General features: G+C 39.3%; 1 protein-coding gene across 4 annotated transcripts in view; it reads right to left on the reverse strand.

The window, feature by feature from the left end:
• Positions 1-25,771, reverse strand: part of ush2a (Usher syndrome 2A (autosomal recessive, mild)) — a 198,181-nt gene that overhangs the window by 22,645 nt on the left and 149,765 nt on the right. For all 4 annotated transcript variants that reach the window (XM_089120408.1, XM_039669219.2, XM_089120410.1 and 1 more), the window contains 9 exons: positions 25,469-25,666; positions 22,458-22,612; positions 21,051-21,249; positions 14,310-14,417; positions 13,930-14,113; positions 8,342-8,499; positions 4,114-4,272; positions 3,717-3,879; positions 681-1,035 (listed from right to left, as the gene is read on the reverse strand). In XM_089120408.1, coding sequence (XP_088976534.1) covers positions 681-1,035; positions 3,717-3,879; positions 4,114-4,272; positions 8,342-8,499; positions 13,930-14,113; positions 14,310-14,417; positions 21,051-21,249; positions 22,458-22,612; positions 25,469-25,666 — 1,679 coding nt within the window. The remainder of the gene's footprint in view (positions 1-680; positions 1,036-3,716; positions 3,880-4,113; positions 4,273-8,341; positions 8,500-13,929; positions 14,114-14,309; positions 14,418-21,050; positions 21,250-22,457; positions 22,613-25,468; positions 25,667-25,771) is intronic.

The following is a 25,771-nucleotide window of genomic DNA, read 5'->3' on the forward strand; positions in this document are numbered from 1 at the left end:
GTCTCTCAGAAACAGTAGCATAGTTTTTGTCGAATGATAATAAATCACCGATAATAGTTTTTTTTTTCTGGTCTCTGATAATGTGAAAAAAGTGTTGCCTCTTCATTTGATAAATTTGTGCAAAATCTTTCTGTGGGCTCTATTTCATGGCCCGTTACTATGGATGCACGATATATCGGCCAGCATATCGGTATCGGCCGATATATGTTCATTTTTAATGTTATCGTTATCGGCCTGTTAAGAAAATGTGGCCGATATATTAAAGCCGAGAAATAATGTATTGTTCCCTTCAGCTGAGACACTTGTTGAGCACTGTTTATGTTTTTTTAATTTCTTGAAATATGATTGAAATCTCTTCAAAAATGAAAATACGGTTCGCAAATCTGTTATGTTGGCTACATAACACTATAATGAGAACATCATTATAATCGTGCGCTTGGGACATGGGTTTAATTGTGAGTCTTTTGTTTTTGTAATCAGACTCTCAAAATTAAATATCGGCCGATATATCGGTTATCGACTTTTGAAATATAAAGAATTATCGGTTATCGGTATCGGCCAAAATTTTCATATCGGTGCATCCCTACCCGTTACTCATTTGCTTCTTTGCACATGGAACGTTTTTAACACAGTGTAGAGACAGAATACCAACAATTTATGGAAGAAAAAAAGAGTATTACCAGAACTGTGAGAGCAGTAACAGTTGTGGAGTTAAACGTAGGATCATTGGGTAGTTTCTGGTACACCACTTTGTACTTGAGGATCACTCCGTTTGGTATGCTAGGTTGGGTCCAGCTCAGCAGAAGAGAGTAGGCACTAGCGGGGTGGGCCGAGGGTGAGTCCAGGCCCTGTGGTTCTGCCTCTAGTGTGCGAACAGACGTCCACGAGCTGGAAACGGAGCCTTTAGAGTTCACAGCGGTGACTCTGTATTCATATTCGCTGAACGGTAGAAGGGAGTCTGAAGCATCGATGAACTCTAGAGGACCTTCGGTCCAGATGAACACCAGCAGCTCCTCCTGAGTTCCACTTGGTTGTCTAGAAAGAATATAGTTTAGATCACATGAAAAATCCGAAATGCTTTATTTAAAATAGAATGAACGACAACAGGAACTTGACAAAACGGCTACTTCAAAGACCCTCAAAATTGACTCCAAAAACAAACAAATCCAGTGGGGATGCCAGAGGAAGGAAGCCGAGATGAGGAAGAGCACACAGAGGAGGTGAGGAGCAGGAGGAGAGCTCTGGGCTTTGCTCAAGCTTCGTTAATTCCTCCACATTAGAGGCCTGGCTTCCATGCTGCTGGAGAAAATGACATTCACCGCTCTAATGTGGCCCCTGCTGGCCCCGCTCGCACCGCAACGGCCTAATCTCACCCACCGCATTAAAATAAAGCCAAACAGAGACTGGCAGGGGAGAAGAACGCCTCACACCATGGTGCTAAACTACAGCACACAGCTGCGATCAGCAGTCTGTTCCACACACACATACCAACACTGCATCTGGAACACAAGACCTTCTGCTTTAGGAAGTCAGCAAGTAAACATTGTAATAGGCTTTTTGTTTTTCATACATTTGGGTTGATGAATACATTTGTCGAGGTAATGATCAAAATGATCTAACAACGGAATAAAGTCGTGGCCTCGAGATCCTATCTTTTTCTTGTGGCCGCGAATCCTTACGTTGAATTATGTTGATGCTTCTATCGTCTCAACCGCATGCGTGCAATCCGAACGCAGATGTATTCTTAGGAACTGATTTACAAAAATTCTGTATAGCAGTCAAGGACTCTCTCTCAGGTAATACCTCCTGTATAATATAGGTTAAAAGTGTGGAGGACAAACATCCCTGAGGAGGGGACACTCACTTCACAATCTCAGATAACCTCCAATGAGCTGAATACATACACAATAGCACATTAAACCGATTACATTTAGCGCAGCACTGATCGGCGGTATTAAGATGAGCAGATAGAATAATACACCAAGTCCTTTAAGCCACGAGTGAATTCACTGCCCCCTGAATGCGATGCATTTGCCAGAGTGTATCCCGCTCCCAAATCAGGGCCGAGATGAAATCCAGTCATGCGTTCGCCGGAATGCCCCGGCATCTGTGGCTATGCTAATGATATTTTCTTAAGATTTATGCGGGCTTAGACTGATCTGACCTTGCATATGAATGACACTGGTCAACAGCCGCGCTGCCCTTGACAAAAACCTTACACACTGTCGCTGACACACACACAATCGCACACAAGTAGATGCCATAAACACTGTTTTCGCAGCCATCCTTAGAGCGAAAACATTGGAAAGACGTCTCAATTTATGGTTTAATCTGATCATTGTCTGGAATCCTTCAAGTCAAAACCTGAACGCTTTAAATTGCCGTTCACGATGTGGGGCAATAAAGGTTCGAGCACGGCCGGCTGTGTTGTTTCCGACCATAAGGGCAATGTTGGCAGCATAATGATAGAGTTGGCTACTCCCCGGCGCATCGCTCCCTGTTCTCCTTGAAGGATGCCTCTGTAACAGCAGAGCAAAGCATTCTCATGTGATCGTAACATGTCAGTCTTAGCTTTATTCCCACTGTGCGGGGTGCAAGCATCATGGCATTCTGTTTCATATTGCTCTCAAACGGCTCTGAATGTGCCTGGAATAATCAAAGTCAGCAGGGCAATGTCATCTTCCATTTAGAGCTGCCGATCAGCCTCTCTCTCTCTCTTTCCTGCGCTCAGATACCACAGTCACTGATATACAGCTGATATCCACATAAGCACTCCTCACTATTCTGCGTTTTCTTGCTGTCAGTTGCACAGGAAGTAGAGAGAAAATGTTGACAAGTGTAACCAGCAGTGATTGGCCTGTTCACCTCAAGGTCACGGCATAATTACTGTTTGTGTTCGTCTACGTTTCCGGCCTTCCTTTCAAACATGCCTTGACATGGACTCGCACCTAAACACACACACACACTTATTCCCAATGCAGCCTCTGCACTGACATTAGTCTGACAGCATCATTATATGAAAGTGCATTTTCAGCTGAGATTGATAGAGGAGTGCAAGTTAATAGTACTGGTTAACATGTCCACAAAAGAGCCAAAATATCTGTTCTACAGAGGTCCAAGGCCTGTGTGACCAATATTATTCAAGTATTCACAAAATGAACATTGTTGTGCCAAATATTTTCTTCCAAACCTCAAAGTCTTCATCTAGTATGGGGGTTTGAAATTCCCTAGTGTTTAATAATACATAAAATAATTAATTGAACTACATTGTACTCAAAATAAAAATTTTAGCACACCCGGGTCCCTCGCTCTAAAGCCTGAAATCGCCTGAAATAAGGTCTGTGGTGAACAAAGCCTCTAAATATTTTCACGTTTTGATCTATGACATAACCTGCTTGTGTTTTTTTAAACTTTATTGTGTCTGCTTGTGTTTTTTAAAAACTTGATATAGGCTTCAAGATGTATAAATTTTGGATTAACTTGTAAAGATTATCTTCATAGACAAAACGTGTAAGGGTCACAATTCTTTGTTAAACACAGATATTCCAGATTTTCCAAGAGTCTATGGGGAAAATGCATAGCTTTTTGATCGAGGGAACCCATGCGCCGCTATCTTCCGAGTTGTCCTACAAAGTGACGTCATCACTTCGGCACTCTATTGGAATAAGAAGACCAGCATGTTTTGTTGTTTATATGTGAGAGTGAGTGCTTTGTACCTGTATATAAAGTAGCTAGTGATGAGGCCATTGGGTTTATGTGGTGGACTCCAGTGGACCTCGATAACAGCTGCACCAGCAGCAGTGAGAACTGGAGGGTCCTGAGCTAAAGGCGCAGCCTCAGGGGTCCGAACAGACACCCCCTGTCCTACACCACAACCGCCTGCACAAATACGTACAAATATTTACATTTATGCAATGTCCTATTGAAGAACTGATGCAACATATTTATATGAACATAAAGAAAATAGCGTGAATACGTGTAGATGGTAATATTTAGGAACATTAATTGTTTCCAGAGGTGTACATTTCCAAATTCACCTAATATTCACCTAAGCTAATATGTAGTATACAGAACATCCCAATCATGTTCAGGTTTCATTGGGTAGGAGAATACCTGGCTGACAGGCCTGTACTTGAATGTGGTAGATGGTGTAGGGGTCAAGTCCTTGTAGTAGCATGAAGTGCTCTGATCGGGCAGGGCGGACGAGGGGCCGCTCAGTGCCTGCATTGAGCAGGACGTTATATTCCAAAGGAGCACTTAAATTATACACACCTAGAGGCAAACGGAAACAGAAAGTCACATTGAAAGGAAATTCATTACAAGCTTGTTAAGCAAACCAAAAATGTAGAAATGTGACACAAATGCAGTGACAAATCACCAATCTGACAAACTAACCAAAGAGATTAGTGATAATCCACCATGAAAACAAAAACACACTCAGCTCACCCTTCCCACAATCGCAATATACAAAGAGCCGTATGTACTTGTAATACAGTGCAAGGACTGACATACAGTGGATCTGACGCTTTGGGAAGCTTTGCCCTTGATTCAACATCCTTCTGGCCAAGCAGGCACTTCCCCCAGTTCGTCCATCCCACCGCTGTCCGAAAAACACAGACACGCACACGGTCTTCGGTAATGCATTTGAACTAAAGAGTGTAGAGTCCCGGCATCCACGCTTTGTTAATATTCCCATCACTAGCGCCTTTCATAATTTACGGCAACTGGAGGCTGATAGGTTATTCAACATTTATGAGACCTGAGATGTATTCAGAACGGGCTGATTATCTTTACAAATGAAAAAGTTAAATTATTCAACTTCCTTCATTGCCGTCTCCCTGAGCAGATGTAGTCTTTTGCCTGAGACACAAAAACCCGCTGGAATTAGACGGTGCTTTGATCAAAGCATCCTGCCTGAGAAGTTCAATCGCACAGGTCCCTAAGTTCTATTATTTACAACTAATCACTGACTTTGGAGTTTTTGCACTTTCAACTCGAATGAGAGTCTAATAAGAAATAATGGCACAAAGGAAAAGAAAAGGAACATGCTATCAGATCTGATCCATCAAGCACAGGTGCAGCTTAAAACCGTGCCCGTTTCTGCATTCGGACTTAACCAAGCGTGAGATATTGTAGTTTGAAGCCATAGATTTTTTCGCTCGCCTCTCTCGAAATGTAAAGTCAATAAAAGATCCGGGCTATGTAAATGTTTTCTCTGGGTATCAGGGCTGTTTAAGGGCTCTTATGCTGTAATTGAGGTTGTTTAAGGGGATCCTCTCACAGGAGAGAGGCATAATGGGGCAATAATAACAAAAGATGGACCATCTGAGGCAGACAATCAGGGCCGCTTGAATGTAGCCTGTGAAATCACTCTTGAGTGTGTGAATATGCACACGCACGCTTAAACACACACCCACCCGCACCTTCTTGAGGGAAAACAAATACGTGCATGCAGATTCGCAAGGATTTGCGACACATGACCAGGTGAATGCATACAAGCAGATCTGACATGCTAAAGGTTTCTCACACATGTGTGAAACAGGTGGGGCTGGGTAGTCGGTCTGAGCATGCACGAGAGCAGTCTGGGATTCTGGGATGAAGTCTATGAACTATCACAGCTCATACCACAGGGAGAGAGAGTTTGCATTTACTCTCCATGTGGGAGAACACTTGGCCCACATGCACAGTGGGATGTGCAGATGAGCCCGTTGCTGCAGTCTCAGAGTGTAAACAGAGTGATTGATTGATCGGTGGAGGCCGGTGGGCTGCAGCCTGCAACAGAAATGATAAGATCATACAGGACACCACATCAATGACAACTCGCTCTGGATCACTGGACAAACCTCAGCTCGGAAACGTTGCATGGACCCCCTTGGTGAAATGACTTTTTAGTTACAGTTTCACACCTTAATAACCTAACTGGGATAATGAATGATCTCAATACGCCCATAAATAGTAGTTAACTTCATTGAATGTAGGATGGGACATGATTTTGTCCATCGGGAATTGAATTTATCATGATGTCCTTAAGTCGCCGCAACATGCTTCCTTTTAACAAGAAGTGCAGTTTTCATAGTCAAGTTCATACATCTTGCACAAGGCAGTGATACACAGTAATCAAAAGGTCCCAGATGATGTGCCCCATGATTTATTAATTTGTGGCCCTTCAGTTTGACCTATCCTTGACACAATACTTGCAGAAACACCACAATCCATTCCGCCTCAATCTATTAGAAATAAATGATTTTGTCTCATCCTTGATTTGTCTCATTCTTATTTAAATCTCGTTTTTGAAACCCCCCCCCTGAAAAATAGGCGAATCTCCACATAACACCGACTGTGACGCAACAGTCGGGATCATTAATATCTATGCCTTCAAAAATTTGCATGCCAGCCCATGTTCAAAGCCAGGCGAAACTGCGCAGCTGAATCATCGGAAGTTCTGCCGTTGAAGAGACAAGCGAGGATCATTCTCTTCCCACAGAAAAGAAATGTCAACAGGCATGGTTGATGTTTATCTAATCGGATAACGTTACCGCAACAGTTTAATTCGAAGTTGTTGGTGAGACATTTAAAATTACACCAAACATGAAAACAAAAAAGAAGCAGATGCACAGGATGCATCAGAAGTGGTACAGTATATAGCCATTTTTCGTGAACTTTCAACCAGGTTGAAAGGAAAAGGAGTGGGGAAAGGGGGGTTTAGGATGAGTGAGGACAGAACATTAGGCAAATGGATTTCTGTGTCCTTGCTTCATGATCTTTTCTTCAGATTAGTAAGTTTATTGTTTTATTGCATGCGAGAGCTCTTGTGTTCAGTCTTTTCAGGAAATTTGGCCATTTCACGTGATTGACAGGTTGGCACGCTCTCGCGGCAGTAATCACGTCATCAGAGAAGAGAAGAGCGGATGTTATTTTGATTAAAGACTACAAGGGCACATTAACTGAAAAAAGAAAAGTGCAAAGATAAATCATTTATAATAAATACGGATATAAATATATATACACGCATATATTCTTTTATTTATTTATTTTTTGAATGAATGCGGTATTTATCGGGTAAAATGGGGAGGATCTTAATGATTCTTCCAGCAGTAAACAGCATCTGAATAATTTTATAAAAATATTTTGGCAAAAAAATGGTAGCAATTTAAAGAGAGATTATGTTTTAGGGATTTTGACTGTTCTATCTCTTTCATTGTAACGTAAGCTGTACAGTTTCCTGTTAAAGCTGCAAGGGTGGAGATTCCTCCATCTTTTCTTCAGAGCATCTATACTTCAAGAAGGCTAAATGTCTTAAAATAAATATTAATTCATAAAATATATCTACAGTATATGTGCATGGTACAAAGAAATGGTTCTATATAGAACCTTAAAAGGTTCTATCAGCGCTACATATTTGGAACCCCTAAAAGATTCTATACAGAACCCTTTCTAAGGGTTCAATAATAAGAACCCTTTAGGGTTCTTACTGTAGTAACCAGGAAAAAAGGTTCTACCTTTTGGGTTCATTCATTATCATTTGTTTTGACCTTTCCGGATTAAATATTTCATATTATTGACAAACATCAAGACCCTAAAATGTATTTATGAATGCATGTGAATGATCACAAAATTCAAGATATGGGGGTTAGAAATTGTATATATTTATATCATTTTATGTAGTTATTAATTGATATCACACGAAGAGTGCCATTTCAGTTTTTCTCCTCCAAAAATCAGCATGATTAAAATGTGATAAGTTACTACAACAGTTTAATAAACAATAATTTAATTACAACTACAAAATACTAATGTAATATATGAATGAATAATAGCCTATAAAGAACCTTTGTGCCAAAAGGGTTCTTTCTTGTCATTATAGAACCTCTTTTTAGCACAAAAGGTTCTTTGGAGTTGAGTAAAGAACCCTATGGTTCATTTTTTTCTATTTTTCCTTTTTTTCTAAGAGTGTACATGGAATCCAATAGCTGAACTTAACCTCAACTCCACAACAGCGGAGAAGGAGAGAATGAATGAGACACGACTGGACAGTGATGGGAGAACACACACAGGTGAAGGGCGAGCGCATCTCAAACAACTCTCCTCTAAATCACACTAGAGGTAGGAAAAGCTGTCACTTAGGTTTGAATGTTAATTGATTGGTGGGACCCATCTACGTCCGGCCCGCACTGATGCATGTACACCACGACCATGTTGGGCTCCTGGTAAATTACACACAACGCCACTCGTAAATTCTTGCCTGCGTGCCGTCACTCTCGCAGGCCCGAGCAGGGATAAATCAGCCTTGCTTGAGTGCTAAATAGAGAGGCTGCATAGCGCATTAGGTTGTAAACATTACCTGGGGGTGACCAGGCAACAAAGACGGAGCGAGGGCCATGGAGGCTGACATTATTCGGAGGAGGAATCCTTTCCGGGGAGGAGACGGGGGTCTGAATGACGTATCTATCACTGAGACTGCTCCCGCCGCTGGTGGTGGCCTCCAACTCGTACACATATCTGCGAAACAAAGATGGATAGGAGATAAATAAGTCAACTGAGAAACTAAATTATGCTATTAGCTTAAAAGTCTCCTGTCACAGAAGTTAAATTTGCCTCTGTTTCAGCGATTCTCCATTTCAGGTGGGAGTCGGCGCTGCGTTTAATTATTCATTGTCCGCAAGAGAGGCGGGTGCATTGATTCTGCCATTAAGCCGCGTCTTTCACAGCAAGCATAGTTTTGTTTAAGGATGCGCGTCTTTCATCAGAGTTCTCAGAATTGAGGCATGAATGCCAGTGTAACAAAGCAAATGTTTAAAATCAGAAATGGGAAACCAAGCTGAAGTAATGCTAGCAAAGAGCAGATATAAAAACCAATAAATAAAGCAAATCAATACAAGAAAAAGTCTGGGGGAAATTGTGTCTTTACAATAGAATTACACAAAATGTGGAATTTCGAATGAAGACGAAACATTTCCCCACACAGAATTCACTACTGGTTTAAATAACACAGATTTATGCAATGACGAACAGAACTTGGTTTCAAAGTGATCATGACAACAGACAATGGACCTTTTTTGCCTGTGAAATTTCACGACTTTGACCACAAATGAGCGAGAGCGCATGGACAGTTTAGGAGAGAGTGTGCAGTACATTTTGACATTAAAACCCTAGTGATTTTAGTAGTGTGGCTCCATTTTATTAGTAACTGTGCAGACAGACTTCATTACCACAAAATAAACTGCCAGTGTTTTAAAAAGAATGAATTTAAAATACATAATGGGCCATCCTTTAACGATCTGAAATGCAAGCATCAAGTGCGAAGCGCAAGTAACTTTGTGGGCGGGTCTTGGGCACTGTGGCTATTTTACTGGAGGGATGCCCGACGCAAGTTTAAAAGGGGTTGGTCTGAAGTAGCCTCATTATTCATAGGTGTGGTTTGGGCGTAACATGAAATAAACCAATCAGAGCGTCATCCAACATACCCTTTAAGAGCAGGTGCGCATGTTGCATGGCGGATTGTTATTATAATGGCGGGTTTACCAGGCGTGCGCCAGGAGTGGTTCACAGCCGAGGAGACCGACGTTCTTGTCAGGGCAGTGAAAGCCAGAGAAGTGACGTTGTATGGGGATGGGAGAAACCCATCCAAATTAGCGTCGGTTAAACATTATATACATATGTTTCTTGCAACTATTGGGAAAACAGGCCTGATCCTTCAGTACAACAATTAGCCTTAAAGGGATACTCCACTTTTTTTTGGAAATAGGCTCATTTTACAACTCCCTCAGAGTTAAACAGTTGAGTTTTACCGTTTTCAAATCCATTCAGCCGATTTTCTGATATTTAGAAGAATATCAGTAACCAGACAGTTTCTGGTCTCATTGACGTTCATAGTAGGAAAAAAATATACTATGGAAGTCAATGAGACCAGAAACTGTCTGTTTACTGATATTCTTCTAAATATCAGAAAATCGTCTGAATACATTCCAAAACACTAAAACCCAACTGTTTGACTCTGGGGGAGTGGTAAAATGAGCCTATTTCCAAAAAAACTGGAGTATCCCTTTAAAAAAAATTGGGTAATTGGGTTTTTTCATCTTCATGGAAATCACAATGATGTGTTAACATTTTTCCTTGTTATAATGTATGATTTGCAAAAATAAAAACTGCTGCATCTGTGAGAGAATCAAAGTGTATGCGCGTTGTGCACCCACTACATTATGGCCAAGCATGCACGCTTAAAATAGCATTATGAACAACACGCAACGCGCCACTGACTTTTTTCTGGTCAGTAGCGCAATAGTTTTCTGGAACTGCAAAATAGCACTAGGGAATGTTTGCGCCAATCCGCCCAGGGAGTGCAAGTTAATTTCGTGCGTCTGTGGAGGAAAAAAGCCTGCTTTGCAGGGTGCAAAATATGAAGAGACATGCGTCAGCATACAAAGTCATTTGCGCCGGGTGCAAGATAGAGCCCTATGTCTTTCAGAGGTTTTCACCAGAATAAATGAATGAATGAATAACTAAATCTTCAATTAGTCGACTAATCAGCTGTTGACTCATGAAATGCACTATTTTACTTCCACTATAAATGGAGAAAAGAAAATGCTCAGATGACTATGCCTTCTTGTAATTCTGCTTTTACATTATACTTGATTCATTGGAAAAGTCCCTGCTGGATCGATATGGTGTGATACTATTTAACAGATGACATTGTTAATGCAATGCTGATCAGCCCCTCCACTGTGATCTGTGACAGGCATGACAGATGCTCTGAACGGACATGCATATAAATAGAAAGGGAAGAGTGTGTGTGTGTGTGTGTGTGTACTCGCATGTATTAACGCCTGATGTGGGTTATAAAAACACTCGCCGGAAAGCTCTTTTAAGACATACATGACTTCACAAGATAGATTTACCTTTTAAACAGAGATGGGTGTCAGTGCAAAGGTGTGCATTAGCAATGTATGTGGGTCATGTTCAACATTAAAGGGTTTTAATTTGCCATAAACTCCATAGCCAGCCATTAATACCTTCACATTAACTATTGTTCCAGCACTACTCCTTTAAAATAGTCACATCAGTTATTATATACCACGCTCATCATGTGCAATAAAAGCATTAGCGATATTAATCAGAAAACACGTTTAAAACACACCAGCGAACAGCTGTGCATGCCGACGCAGGTATTTCGCCGCTGCGTGTATGTTGCACGCTTTACGTCGAATAAACATGATGCGGCGCATTAACCGAGGTGGCAAGCGGCTAACCTGTTTCCCTAGAGGGAGAAAGGTTAATATTTCACTCGTCAGAGAGACTTTCTACGATAGTGAGGTAAGTGACAGCTAATCAACATTGTCATAAATAATCGATGAGCAGGAGTGCTGGCAGAACACCCCCCCAGAACCCTGGTTAACTGTTTCACATCAGCCTATAGCCTGTCTGGATAATGAACCGCTCGTCTGCCTTTGTAACGCTCCTTACAGAGCTAAATTGGAAGAAGAAAGGGAAAGGGGAGAGCACGGGAGAAGGGAATGCCTTTTGGCAGGTCATCTGGAATTACGGCAAATTAAACGTCATGGCTATCCCCTGCTCTGTTTGAAGCTACAGTATAAACAAAAGCAGCCGAGGGACAAAGAGAAGGAGGTCAGGTGACTGAATGACCTGTCCAAACTGTCCAATCAGGAGACACATGTTTTTGATTTATATATATATTCACACGTGAGAGGAATGAAGCGAACAATCTACGAATCACTGATGGTAAAGTAATGAAACAAACAGATTTATCCTGTATCTTAAGCAGCTTATGAGAATGAACCATTGCAAATATTTACACAACATATTGCACAAACTAACCAATTATTTTGCACTGAGTCCCTGTGTGCCATTTTTTTATTAAAGCCAACCAACAGATTTCACAGATACTAAGACTGGATATATTCATGAATAACGAGGCATTGACAAAACAGCTGAATTTCTACAACGTCAAGAAAATTAGAATTCTCATATTTATTTATGTTCATTATTAAGTTGATGGTTTCTGATTATTCAGCACATCATTTTTTTAAAATCACATTTTAAATCCACAAATCATCGTCCTTTTAATTAACCTAATAAAAAAAAAATTAAGATGAAAATAGATTTTTATATAATTATTTATATACTTAAAACACTATGAATGTCCATTTACATAAATTTCAAATTATCGTTCGTTGTTTAAATTAACAATCAATTAATTGATTAATCTTTAACTTAACCTCTTATATTTAAAGCACTTCTAAGTTATCATATTACTTAACACAAAATAGGTCATTTTAAAGCTTTCGAAGCTAAGAGAACATATAACCATCACTTAACAAGTGTTTTTAAATTGGCTGACATATTAGAAGTGCTCTATTTTCATGTAGCATGAAAAAAATAAATGCTTTACATGAAAACGTGATCTGTAAAATCGTATTTTTGTTGTATTAGCAGAATACAACAAGCATATTTGTTTCAGTTAGAGACCAAACTGTAACAAGTATCTGTATGAAAAAGTGCAGACGCAGTATACACATGATGCATTTGTGCCACATTTTGAAACTTAAAAATATTAGTGAACTATAGTAGATCATGTCTTTATTTAGAGCTGGTGTTCTTGAACGAGCCAAACAAAACATAAGACAATGTATAGATCACACAGTGACCTGTCACCTGACATACTGCTTGGCTAAAGCTATAGGTCTTTTGGGATTTCCAATGTCATTTGAAAGTTCAACCAATGGAAACGGGATCTCGGGTGTGGTGATACTAGTGACGATGTGTAGAGACCAGTCGAACATAGTTTTACAGCTGGAGAGCACTTAGGTTGGTTTGATCGTTCATTTACCATGTCTTGATTTACCATAATATGCCAGCGAATAAAAGTGTATGTATTCTATGTACTTTTATTGTGGTGTTAACACAAGTAAGTAGTTCTTATGTTCAGTAAAATTACTTGTTTGGAAGTTTTTTAGACCGTTGGTTAACAATGTTTAGAAATGAATGGCTTTAAATGGCTTGAACACACAAATATGTGTTTTGCACATGAGAAACACGCACCTCAAAACTACACACTCTAATTTGAGGGTATAGGGGGCGACTTCAGATTCAGCCATTATCTTTAAATGGTCCATTTTAATCACAAATCACTGGTCAGGAAACGAGCAAGAATTGCACAAATACCAGTACTGTAGATAAAGCAACTTAGCATGGAATTGCCTTCTCCTTTGTTTTCTTTAAATGTTCATGTGGGTAAACTTGCAGATAGTGTTTTATATGAAGAAGAGTCAGTGTTCTCCCACTCACTGTTAATGGCTTAAAACAGTTCATGAGCAGTTAAAAAATGTCTCCCAGTTAGTTTCAGTTTAATGTGAGATATTCACTATAGGGTTCAAATGGACTCTTACTGGATTGTCGTTGCAAATACTTCTGGGTTGTGTTTGCAATTTGGGCAGGAGCATTATCTTGTTGAAAAATAACATCTGATCATTCCTCTTTAGATAACAAATTTTCATTTGTGGGAAGCTAGCCTACAATACTCTCCTGTACTCCACAGCATTAAATGACTTTTCACAGTGAAGAGGTAATTTCCTGACCAATAATTTGTAGTTAAGACAATTAAAAGGTTAGTGTTTAGTCATTTTGAGCCTCACTCTCACTCTCCATCAACAGTAGAAAAGTTTAGTTAGTGTCCTAACACGAATCACAAGGGGAACGCGATCAATGCGACTCTCCAAGCCAACGCTGCCACTCCCAAGCTAGCCTCCCTGCTCGCTCCTCCTAAAAACTTTTAATGATTTGGTATCAGAGCAGCTCTGTTACTGAAGAGCTCTGTTATTGTAGAGTCCCAGGATTCTTTAAGGCACACATAGGATTAGATGTCATCGATAATCAAGTGCTAATGGCTTGTTAAAGATAGCTGATAGATAGAACCTGGTGTTGGGCTGAAGGCCAGCGTCTGTGTAGCTCATCTTTCCTCCGTCACTGGTGAAGACGACCACTCCGTCACGCAGCAGCCGATACTGAGAGATCAGGCCATTGGGTTTGAGCGGCTGGCTCCAGTGAAGCTCCACTGCTGAAGAGTTCACCTGTATATGCCTGGGCACCACCCAAACATCTAGAGAAGAGAAAACCGACGAGACAAGTGAATATATGAAATGCAATACACAGAGTATATATATATAATCAGAGTTTATATATATATATACAATATATATATAAACTCTGATTATGCATTGAAAATCAAAAACAAACAACAATGTTTTTAGAGTGAGATGTTAAGAGTGAGTGTCAATGTGTGTAAGTGCATTAACCTGCTGGTGCCTCTTCCAGTGTGCGGCCCATAGATGGCTGACTTGCTCCGCAACCAGCTGCAGTGCATGCAACGAGAATGAAGCTGTAGTTGGTGTGCGGCTGCAGACCTGCAAAAACAGTCAACAGACATTGCTTTTAAACACCATCTGCAACAACCACCTCTACACTTACACATGTGCTAATCAATTTAATAATAAATATATAATATATAACAATATAATTACAAAATATAAAATGTGAATATAATTTAATATATTTAATACTTAATTATAATGTAGTTTTAAATATATATATATATATATATATATATATATATGAAATATTATTCAGCTGATTTAAATATATGTACCTCACATAACAAGAATTCACTGGAATTCCTTTGAATGTTTAATGTAATATTACAGCCAATGGCCCATTGATATATATATATATATATATATATATATATATATATATATATATATATATAAAATGAATCAATGAAAATGTAACAATTATTTATAAATTATTTCATTTAAAATTAAAACGTTTGGGCTTATATTATTTAATTTCGACAGTAATTTGGTGTCTAACACAGCACCTGTGACAAGATGCAGCTTCAGCAGTCAGAACTCTAAATCTGGTTCTAATCCTGAAGCACTTTAAATCTCACTTTAATCCTGAACTCTGCGCAGCCCGTAAAGCCGCGCTGTGTCCGTCGAGCACTGCCTCCACATCTGGAGGAACACATGCACCCGTGCTCCTGTTTAGTATGCCATACGGCCTCTCTCATTTAACCCAAACACAGATCAATGTTTTCAGAACGTTGAGCTGTGTTTGGGTTAAGTAAAGAATTCTGTTGAGCATACTAAACACAGGGGAAAACCACTGAATATTGCCTTTAAAGCTTCACTTCACACATCGCCATGCAAAACATGTCCAGGTGTGTATTCTAGAAGGGCTAGGTTATTATAGTGTTGAGGGGTAAGTTATTATAGCATTTGGTGTTCAGGGGGGCTGAAAGCATTCACATGCCGTAAATCCAACCTAATTTAGAGATCAATCTACTTGGGTAACTAAAAGAAAGATTACATTATTCAGAAAAAAAAATCTTTGAATGATTAGTCAGAAATAACCTCATGGAGGTCTAGAAATAATATTAGTAAAAGCATTAACATCCCAATGTATTATTATTATTACAATACATAGGAAACAGAATATTTAATTTGAAATATTTTACACAGACAATACTATTTTTATGCGCTTAAATGAAGCATATGCTGTCTAATATCAAGCCGGAAATCGTAATTATTAATATGCATGTACATTATACCAGAAAATATATATATTGATCCATTCACAACATCACCCTCAGTTACATTTTGATATTCCATTTAAACTGAAGGGGGCACTCTTAGCCTGTTAAAGACATATGCACCCTTAATGAAAATTGCAAATAAATACATATATAAATAAACAGGAGTAAAAAAAAAAAAAAAAAAAAAATTAGCTCTAACCCCTCTAAGCACACAACGGTCCATTTGTAGCACACGGCTAACACAAAGTGAAACAATGCCGTAACTGTCATCCAAATTGCTCCGTACAGCACAGTGAGGAAGTGTGAGGTAATAAACGATATAAAAAGGTATTTTATTGACAAGCTGCCATTTACTGTTTGCATTAGAGAATATGAGAAGATGATAGGTGCTATTCCTGAACGTGGCGACCTGATGAGAAAAGGCCTGCAATGCTTACTCACTTTACCTGCCACATTGATAAAAACCTCTAAATAATTAAGTGCCCACTTCCTGTCTACAATTACTTAATGTTTTTTTTTTTTTCTGTCTGGAGGGGATTATGAAGCGATCTGTGGGCTCTACGTGTCAGCCAAGCTAGGAGACTACCCCTGATGCCTTTTATGGGATCAGTTTCCTCCCGCTCACGCATAATTTAGGAGGCAAAGGTTCTTCTCTTCTATCAGGACATGGGCAGACCTCTCTGAACCCTGATAAAGCAGCTGCACACGGAAGACTGATACGCCAGGTGAAGGGGTTTGAGAATGTGGAGCTGGCTAAAACTAACCAGTGACTTTACATTGCATAAGATTGTTCCTTGTGAACGAATGACATGAAGTCTTTCGGTTTTTAATTGTGTATCTTGGAAATATAAAGTATGTTACAAGCTGATACGTTTAGAATATTTTTTTTAGAGCATTACATTTTATGAAAACATTCGATGAATAGAATAGAATTAGAATTCTAAAACTAATAGAATTAGTTTTAGAAACAGAATTAAAATGCTAGTACTGTATATTAATAAATTATTAATTCGTTTACAAATGTCCAATTAAACGCATGCTGCAACATAATTGATATAATTGAGAGCAATAATTCACATCAGTTAATGAAAAGCTATACATATTTTAGATTCTTTGGGGATTTTATACTTAATTTACTCTAACAGAAGCTAATTTGCAATGATGAAGTGACTATACAATAATAAGAGTTTTGTCACATAGGCATGTAGATTTTTTTAACTCAAATTTGGAGAAATAATTTGGCATGCACACTAAAAAACACATTTTGAAGAGTGGCATTTATGTTTTTTATTTAAAAAAATATATAAATTTCAGAATTTTTATGCTATTTAAATAATCATACAACATTACACTTGGTTATACACTAGCACATTTCACACTGCTATTTTCCATTGTGCAAAAAAAGTGAAATAAATAAATCACCTTCTTCTAACCTATAAAAATAAACGGAATTTGAGGTGTAGACTATAATCTTAATTATATGATCTAAAACATTATAAAAGGTACAAAAAAAAGCTTTTATAAACCTTTTTCTCACTCACTGGATTTTTCCCAATGTGTTGAAATCACAGTCAAAACTAATAATGCTTTAATTATTGATGCCTTTCATTTATTTGGTCTTCATTCATTACAATAACAAAGGGGACAGGAACTGTCTTTGTCACTAGGAGTGCTGTCATATGAAAGGGCCGGCTCTCACAGTGTGTGTGAACGTGTGCACAGCTCCTGTAGCTACAAAGAAATGTTTGAACACGATATCTTTCAATCCCATGCATCACACTTCAAATTTCACTCACATACACTCTTAAATATAGGCATATATAGGTAACACATATTGGTTTCAATCCAAAGTGGGGTTTTTCAGCAATTCCATAGAATTTTTTTTTTTTTTGGAGGTTCCCCAAAGAACCTTTTAGCGATCAGTTTTTAAAAGAATATTTTCTTTCCTTAGTGTGAAGAGGATTTTAAGAACAATTTCTTATTATTAAAATTTCTTAGAAATTAAAATTTCTTCATGGAACCAGATACCAATAAATAATCTTTATTTTTGTATAAAATTGTAAGCCCTAAAGCTTCTAAATCTAAGTTTTAGTCTTAATAGTTTCATAGGTACCAAAGAGAAAAAACAAAAAAGCTAAATCTATAATCCAGTGACTCTAATGTGGTGTTTAAAGTGGCGGCTTTGTTGCCACAAAGAAAGCAAGCAGGAGGCTTGAGCACTTTGGTGTGTGTTTAATCATGTCAAGTGAGGGAAGGCAGGAAGTTTGGAGGTTTTAAGGAGCACGGAGGTGCTTCCCAGCAGCAGTCGGCGCTGGAGCACAGACGCTCAGGCTGCCCGAGCCGGCGCACGGCACAAAACACTGGTAGGATTTACCGCTCTGCGCAGGGGGACATGAAAGTCTCAACGCGGCTTTAGAGCCTCTCCACAAAGGAAACCCCGAGCAAAGGCATTTCGCAGCCTCTGCCAGCGACTGAACGCCATCACCGCTGCCTCACATCCCAGCCAGCGAGACCGCCTTTGCCTGCCATCACCCCCAGCCAAGTCTTAAACACGCCACACTGCCAGCCGGCCAAATCTGCCATCAGATCCCCCTCCCTCCCCACTCACCCCAGGATCCAGGACTGGATGATTTGTTTGGTGCCTTCCGACGCTGCCAACTTCAGGGCCTTCAGAGGAACAGAAAGAACTCGGAAAGCCCCTTACCGCCGCAACTAGCTGAAATATCTTTGGTCGACAGCAAGTTGCAGTTGAGCTCCGACCATTTGAAGGTCCCTGCTGATTTCAAGCTTATTTACAAAAATGTGGTGCTTCCTCCCAGTGTCTCAGACAGACAGCCTGTGGCTGAGCGCTGCTGAAAGCAGGGAGGGAGGTCTGAGCTTGTGTTCGGAGAGGAAAGCTGAGAACTACACGCCAGGAGATTCCTCAAGTAGATCAGCTGAACACAGGAAACCTGCTGTTTAAACATTTGCTTTTTTTAGTGAGATCTGCCTATGAGGTGTTTAAGCTACACAGACTGCAGTCAACAGTCTCAAAACAATTTTTCCTAATAATATATTTAAATAAACGAGCCTGATTTTCTCCTGGACGTCCGTAGGCTCAAACGCGGGAAGTGAGGATGTCATTCTCTCCGGCGTTATGGGATGTTAGCATTCTCAGAGTCAGCCATCTCTCAGAGGAGCGGCTCCCTGCATGCGATTCATTCAGATTAATCCTGACTGGAAAGAGATCAGATGCTCCTCAAAACGATGTGCCCGACTCAGGTTTGATAATCATGTCAGTGATAGTGTCGACAGGCTGGAGCGAGAAACATTCTCTCTTTTTCCTCTCTGCATGAATTATGCGTTTCACATTGGTCCGTAGAGACCGACACTTACAGCGCATATGTGCTATCCGAATAGGAGCAAATAGCAGAAACAAAAAAATATATTCCAGTCTAGACAACAAACAAATAAATAATTTTGCTACTACTATTGTACTTGATTAAACTTGATTAACTGAATCTACTGCATTTAAATACATTATTTACCCATTATAATAATTACATTACTAGCAGTTACGTGTATCAATATTAGCTGAGAAAAGCATTTCATTACACTGTTGTTGGTTTAACTTAAAAAAGTAAGTAACCTGGTTGCCTTAAAATTTTAAGTTGATTGAACTGGAAAAAGTGAGTAAATACAATGGAGATTAATTTAATCACCAGAAACTCAAAATAATAAGTTCTCAACTAAATAAATTATTTAAGTTGATTTGACAACAGAAAAAAATGTTGTGATAAATCTTTTACAGTGTATGGCTGCATTAAGACAATGGCCACAACAATGTAAAAGAAAATGTAATAATTTGGTAAAAAAACAAACAAATACAGTTCAGAGGAAATTGTAAATCTTCCTTGGAAGGAAGTATATTTGTGAACACTTAATCTAAAGCCCTCTCTGCGTGTGCTGGCTGTTGTGCAGCTGTCCATTGCCATGCGCTGGGCTGTGCAGAGTCGGGCGGCACTTAAAGTGGGAGTGTGCCTTGTGCGTACCCTTGCGGTGGTGACGGATGGCTCAGGGCCAGGAACACTGCTCCTCTCCCAGGCAGATAAAAGAAGCCCCACAAATCAGCGGAGGCCTCAGGAGTGATGGGCAGGACGGCTGCTCATTGCGGGAATCAGGTGTAAATTCAGTCATTAGATTGCTTCCAGAAACAGCATGCATAAATAAAGGCAGGGCACGTGGAGGAGACACGGCGGATTCTCGCTCTCTTACTCTCGCTGCTGCTGCTGTCAGGGCCAGCATGGGGCAGCGTGTAGGGGGCGGCTGCTCTCTGCTGCTAAACTGATTCATCACTCGCCCTCTGACTTTCCTCTTTATTCCTCTCTCTCATTTAGTACTTTGCTTATGTTAAAGTAAAACAGTTAAAGAGTTTATAGGTATTAGACACAAACTTTGCTTCATTGTTAATCTGCTACTACTTAATCTGCTAAGTAAAAAAGCTTTGTGGACTGTACTTATATGGTTTAATAATAAGTCTTAGAAAACAGGCATCTGGGAAACAAAATGCAGAGATTTATATGATTCACCTCATAAAAATGTGGGTCCTAAAAAAAAAACTTAAAAAAGTAAAATAATAATATAAGAATATATATATATAATTTTAACTACAGAGCATTCCAATATATAGCAACAACACAGTAGTTGTTAGGTTGTTAGTTGTTATATAAATTAATCTTTTTTACAGTGTAAAATATATCAGGGTTACTTAATCCGCTAAGTAAAAAAAAAAAAAAGCTTTGTGGACTGTACTTATATGGTATAATAATAAGTCTTAGAAAACAGGCATCTGGGAAACAAAATGCAGACATTTACATGATTCACCTCATAAAAATGTGGGTCCTAAAAAAGTACTTAAAAAAAAAAGTAAAATAATAATATAATAATATTAGAATATATATATTTTAATTTTAACTACAGATCACTCCAATATATAGCAACAACTACTGTATATATAAAAACTAATTAATATTATTTATAATATTTAATATTATTTATAATATTTAACAGTTTAAAAAACTGTTTAAAGAAGCCTCTTATGGTCACCAAGGGAAGTAATACTGTGAGATATTATTACATAATTTCTAAGTACTGTTTTCTATTTTAATATATTTAAAAATGTAATTTATTCCTGTGGTGGCAAAGCTGAATTTTCAGCAGCCAGTCTTCAGTGTCACATGATCCTTCAAAACTTATTAAAATACAATACTGATCATTATTATTATTATTATAATAATATGTGGAAAATTGATCACTTGTGATATTTAATATTTTTGGTGGAAACCATCATACATTTGCATTTATTTGAAATTGTTGTAAATATTTTGTAACTCTTTACTGCCACCTTCATTTGAATGTGTCCCTATGTGAATAAAACTCTTGAAAGGTAGTGTATATATGATACCTGTGACATTGTAAGCCATCTCCCCGTCTGTTTCTATGTGAATCACTCCAACACCGCTCTGATTGATGTGGTACTCCCGGATGATACCATTCGGTTTGGCTGGAGCCACCCAGCTGATCTTTAGTGCCCCAGGCCACAGCGCGCTCACCACTGGAGCGGCGATTCCCTCTGGCTCCCCCTGGACAGTAACTGCCACAACCTGGACACACAACAAAAAGAATTACAGAGCAATTTGCCCTAATGGAGGCTTGGATATCCTGCTCTAATAGAATGTCACTAGTGGTTTCAACTCTTGTCTTTAAGAGTGGCAGACTATTAGGAAAGGGCCGTGAGAGGTGGTTAAGGTGTTTTTTTTCCCGGCCACGTGTAGTCTGGCCCGGCGCTGGCCTGATGTGCTTGTGAGCCTGCAGAGTGTCCACAAAGATTAAATCAGGTTCCTCATTCCCACCGACAGAGCTGGCTAAGCAGGGTCCCGCTGAACGACAACAGGGTGCCCCGTGGTAATTGCTCCCCTTGTATTGGGTCGGACAATAATTGCAACTGTTTGGGCAATGCTTGCAGGTGTACAAGTTAATCCAGCTCCACTTAAAAACGATCGTGCGAGGGGGAAGAAGAAAGAAGAAGTGGATCATTGGTGGCCAATTGGTGTGCTGGGCAAGACCTCTGGGTGTCTGCAAAGGAAAATGGACCTAACGCTGATCTGGGAGGTTCTTTTTACTTGGCCTCTAGCGGATCTGTGCGATTATTGATAATCGGATCCTAAATTAGACATAAGAAGAGAAGATAGACAGGTTAATTTGCTTTTTCATCAGCTGAGCCGCTGACAGCTATTACAAGGAGACAGCAATTATGGCAGGAAGTCAGCTGTTGCTCTTCTTCCATTAGCTTGCCATTAAAAATATCCTGTTTACTCGGCACTAGCGACAAAACATGGACATGAAAGGGGTAGTACGACTCCTGCAATACTTTACAAGTGTTTTGAAGCTGTTCAGCTCAATGCTTGTACTGTAAATATTTGCGGGTAAGACTGTAAAGATGACGGACAATATATACACCTTTTTTTTACAGTTCTTTCCCCAAAAAGTGTCTCTTTAAACATATCAAAACATCGATTTGTAAAACAAACGCTGAATCAATATTACATTATTAAATAAATGTTGCTGTGTCCAGTCAGAGCACCCCAACTGACCCGGACACAGCGACATTATCTCAATTGATAGCGCTAGTTTGGGGCAGGACTGTGTTTTTTGCCAACCAATGGCTGGTTGTGTTGGGGAAACCCGTTTAGAAATGGTCATTGTTGCAATCCCATTTGGTACCACTAATGGCAATGTAATTACACACTACACTGTTATGTTGTATGATTTTCTGCCTATAAGATGAGAGGTAGATGAGAAATAGACTCACTTTTGAGCTGTCTGTACAGCCGGCAGCAGTGCAGGCTCTGAGCTGGTACATGTACTCTCGAAAAGGTCGGATTCCTCCCGCATCTGTGAAGCTATGATCGGTGCCACGGTAGCGCTCCTGGCCATCACGCAGGATCACATAGTGACTTATCTCACCTATCAGAGTACATAAAAACACGCAGGGTCAAAAAAATGGCTTCAACATTAATTCCACTCAGTGCAGTAGTAAAACCGTTGAACTAACTTTCAAAATCACAACAGATTGGGTGGCAAGTCGTTTGATTAGCACACAGAGTGAAGTCCTAATGAGCAATCAGCATGTTTCTTTACATATTAAGTGGCACAGAAGTTCCCTAAAATGAAGCTTGTTATTCTCACTTAGTGTTTATGCGCATGTGAATTTTGTTCTTCATAAATTATTCTGCCGAGCTATGCAGATTACACTTAATAACAGTCAGGTCTTCAGAGGAGAGATGATAAAACAATCAGCTAGTTCCACTCTGTCTGAGTCATATCATTACAGCCTGAAGAAAAAGCCTGACATCCAGATTGTTGGGGGAAATGTGAGTAAATCTTCTGAGAGTCACGACTTCAGGCGTGGATTACCCAAACTGATTCACTCCGTGATTAATCATTTACATAACCAAACCTTCTACTGAATAAACATATGACAATATTACCATGAGAGCAAGAAACTGCATTACTAACTGTGGCATCTGGCAAAAAAAAAAAATTATGTGCACTGATTCAAAGGAAAAAAGAAATCAAACTTTATAGGATTATTATTTTTTTTTAAATTTAACTATAAAGATATTAAATTTCTAAGAGGATTCCAGTCTCTACGTATCGTTGCTGACTATGAACTATGCAATCTGCATTTTAGTAAGTTATTATACATTTCCAAGCTGCAAGGAATCACACTTATTAAGAAATAATATTTCTTAAATAGTCTAAAACTGTTGCTTTTCCACTATATATACAGATATAAACAAACTGATTTTGAAATCACTGTGAAATTAGTCACTGGCTTTTGTGTGCAAACTATGAGAAGATTTATGTGTCATTACTAAATTAATAATTATTAGTAGTAATTAACACAATTCTTAGCAAATAATTCACTAATGATATTTATAAAGTAATATTTATACGGTAACACTTTACAATAAGGTTTATTAGTCAACTACATTAGTTAACATTAACTAAGAATGAACAATACTTCTACAGCATTTGTTAATCTTTGTTAATTTCAACATTTACTAATACTTTATTGAAATCTTCTTAACATTAGTTAATACACTGTGAACTAACATGAACAAACAATGAACAGCTGGATTTGTATTAACTAACGTTAACAAAGATTAACAAAAACAGTAACAAATGTATTGCTCATGGTTAGTTCATGTTAGTTAATACATTAAATAATGTTTAATAAATTAACCTTATAGTAAAGTTTTACCATTTATACTACAGTATATTGTAAATAAAATTGACATTATTATAAAAATTGGGACACCAGATTGGACCCCAAATCTTTGCATAGGCCATTCAAGACCCCAAATCTTTTATCTTGTAATAAAACAATATATTGTAAAAAAAGAGATATATACTCATCCCGCGATGTGCAGGGCTCAAACCCGGGTCTCCAGCGTGAGAGTGAGGCACTCTAACAAGGAAGCTAAAAACTGCAGCCCCTAAAATCTGTCGCTAGAGCACCTATAGAGATCAGAGGAACGACTACTAGCTAGCCTCCATTACACACACACACACACTCACCTAAAGGATTATTAGGAACACCGGTTCAATTTCTCATTAGTGCAATAATCTAATCAACCCATCACATGGCAGTTGCTTCAATGCATTTAGGAGAGTGGTCCAGGTAAAGACAATCTCCTGAACTCCAAACTGAATGTCAGAATGGGAAAGAAAGGTGATTTAAGAAATTGAGCGTGGCATGGTTGTTGGTGCCAGACGGTCCGGTCTAAGTATTTCACAGTCTGCTCAGTTACTGCGATTTTCTTGCACAACCATTTCTAGGGTTTACAAAGAATGGTGTGAAAAGAGAAAAACATTCAGTATGCTACAGTCCTGTGGGCGAAAATGCCTTGTTGATGCTAGAGGAGAATGAGCCGACTGATTCAAGCTGATAGAAGAGCAAATTTGACTGAAATAACCACTCGTTACAACCGAGGTATGCAGCAAAGTATTTGTGAAGCCACAACACGCACAACCTTGAGGCAGATGGGCTACAACAGCAGAAGACCCCACCGGGTACCACTCATCTCCACTACAAATAAGAAAAAGAGGCTACAATTTGCAAGAGCTCATCAAAATTGGACAGTTGAAGACTGGAAAAATGTTGCCTGGTCTGATGAGTCTCGATTTCTGTTGAGACATTCAGATGGTAGAGTCAGAATTTGGCGTAAACAGAATGAGAACATGGATCCATCATGCCTTGTTACCACTGTGCAGACTGGTGGTGGTGGTGTAATGGTGTGGGGGATGTTGTCTTGGCACACTTAGCCCCTTAGTGTCAATTGAGCATCGATTTAATGCCACGGCTAACCTGAGCATTGTTTCTGACCATGTCCCTCCCTTTATAGCCACCATGTACCCATCCTCTGATGGCTACTTTCAGCAGGATTATGCACCATGTCACAAAGCTTGAATCATTTCAAATAGTGGCCCCCATAGTCACCAGATCTCAACCAAACAGAGCATCTTTGGGATGTGGTGGAAAGGGAGCGTCGTGCCCTGGATGCGCATCCCACAAATCTCCATCAACTGCAAGATGCTATCCTATCAATATGAGCCAACATTTCTAAAGAATGCTTTCAGCACCTTGTTGAATTAATCCCACGTAGAATTAAGGAAGTTCTGAAGGCGAAAGAGGGTCAAACACAGCATTAGTTTGGTGTTCCTAATAATCCTTTAAAGGTCACTGGATTGGTTTCACTCAGCTATAGAAGAAATGGAAAGTAATAAAAGTCAATACCACCTTTTCAAAATAATTACCATTGGGTTTGTTTGGGGCTGACCATTCAAGCTGGATGATGTCATCACGCAGGCCCACATGGCTCCAGTGAGGAGGAGGCAGATCCCAGGGAACGTCTTCTTCAGTAGTGACACGAGAGGAGGGACTGAACCCACGGCCAAAGCTGTTCCAAGCACCAATTCTATACTCATAACTGGTGTAAGGGTCCAGTTCAGTGTCTGAAATAACACAAGAGAACACAGTCACACAAACACACCTATTCCGATTTCCTATTCAAATACGATTTCCCCTGAAACCTTGTTCTTGACAGCATCACAAGAGAG

The sequence above is a fragment of the Pimephales promelas genome, chromosome 15 (genome assembly GCF_988280905.1).
Source record: "Pimephales promelas chromosome 15, fPimPro1.hap1.1, whole genome shotgun sequence".
NCBI classification, from domain to species: domain Eukaryota; kingdom Metazoa; phylum Chordata; class Actinopteri; order Cypriniformes; family Leuciscidae; genus Pimephales; species Pimephales promelas.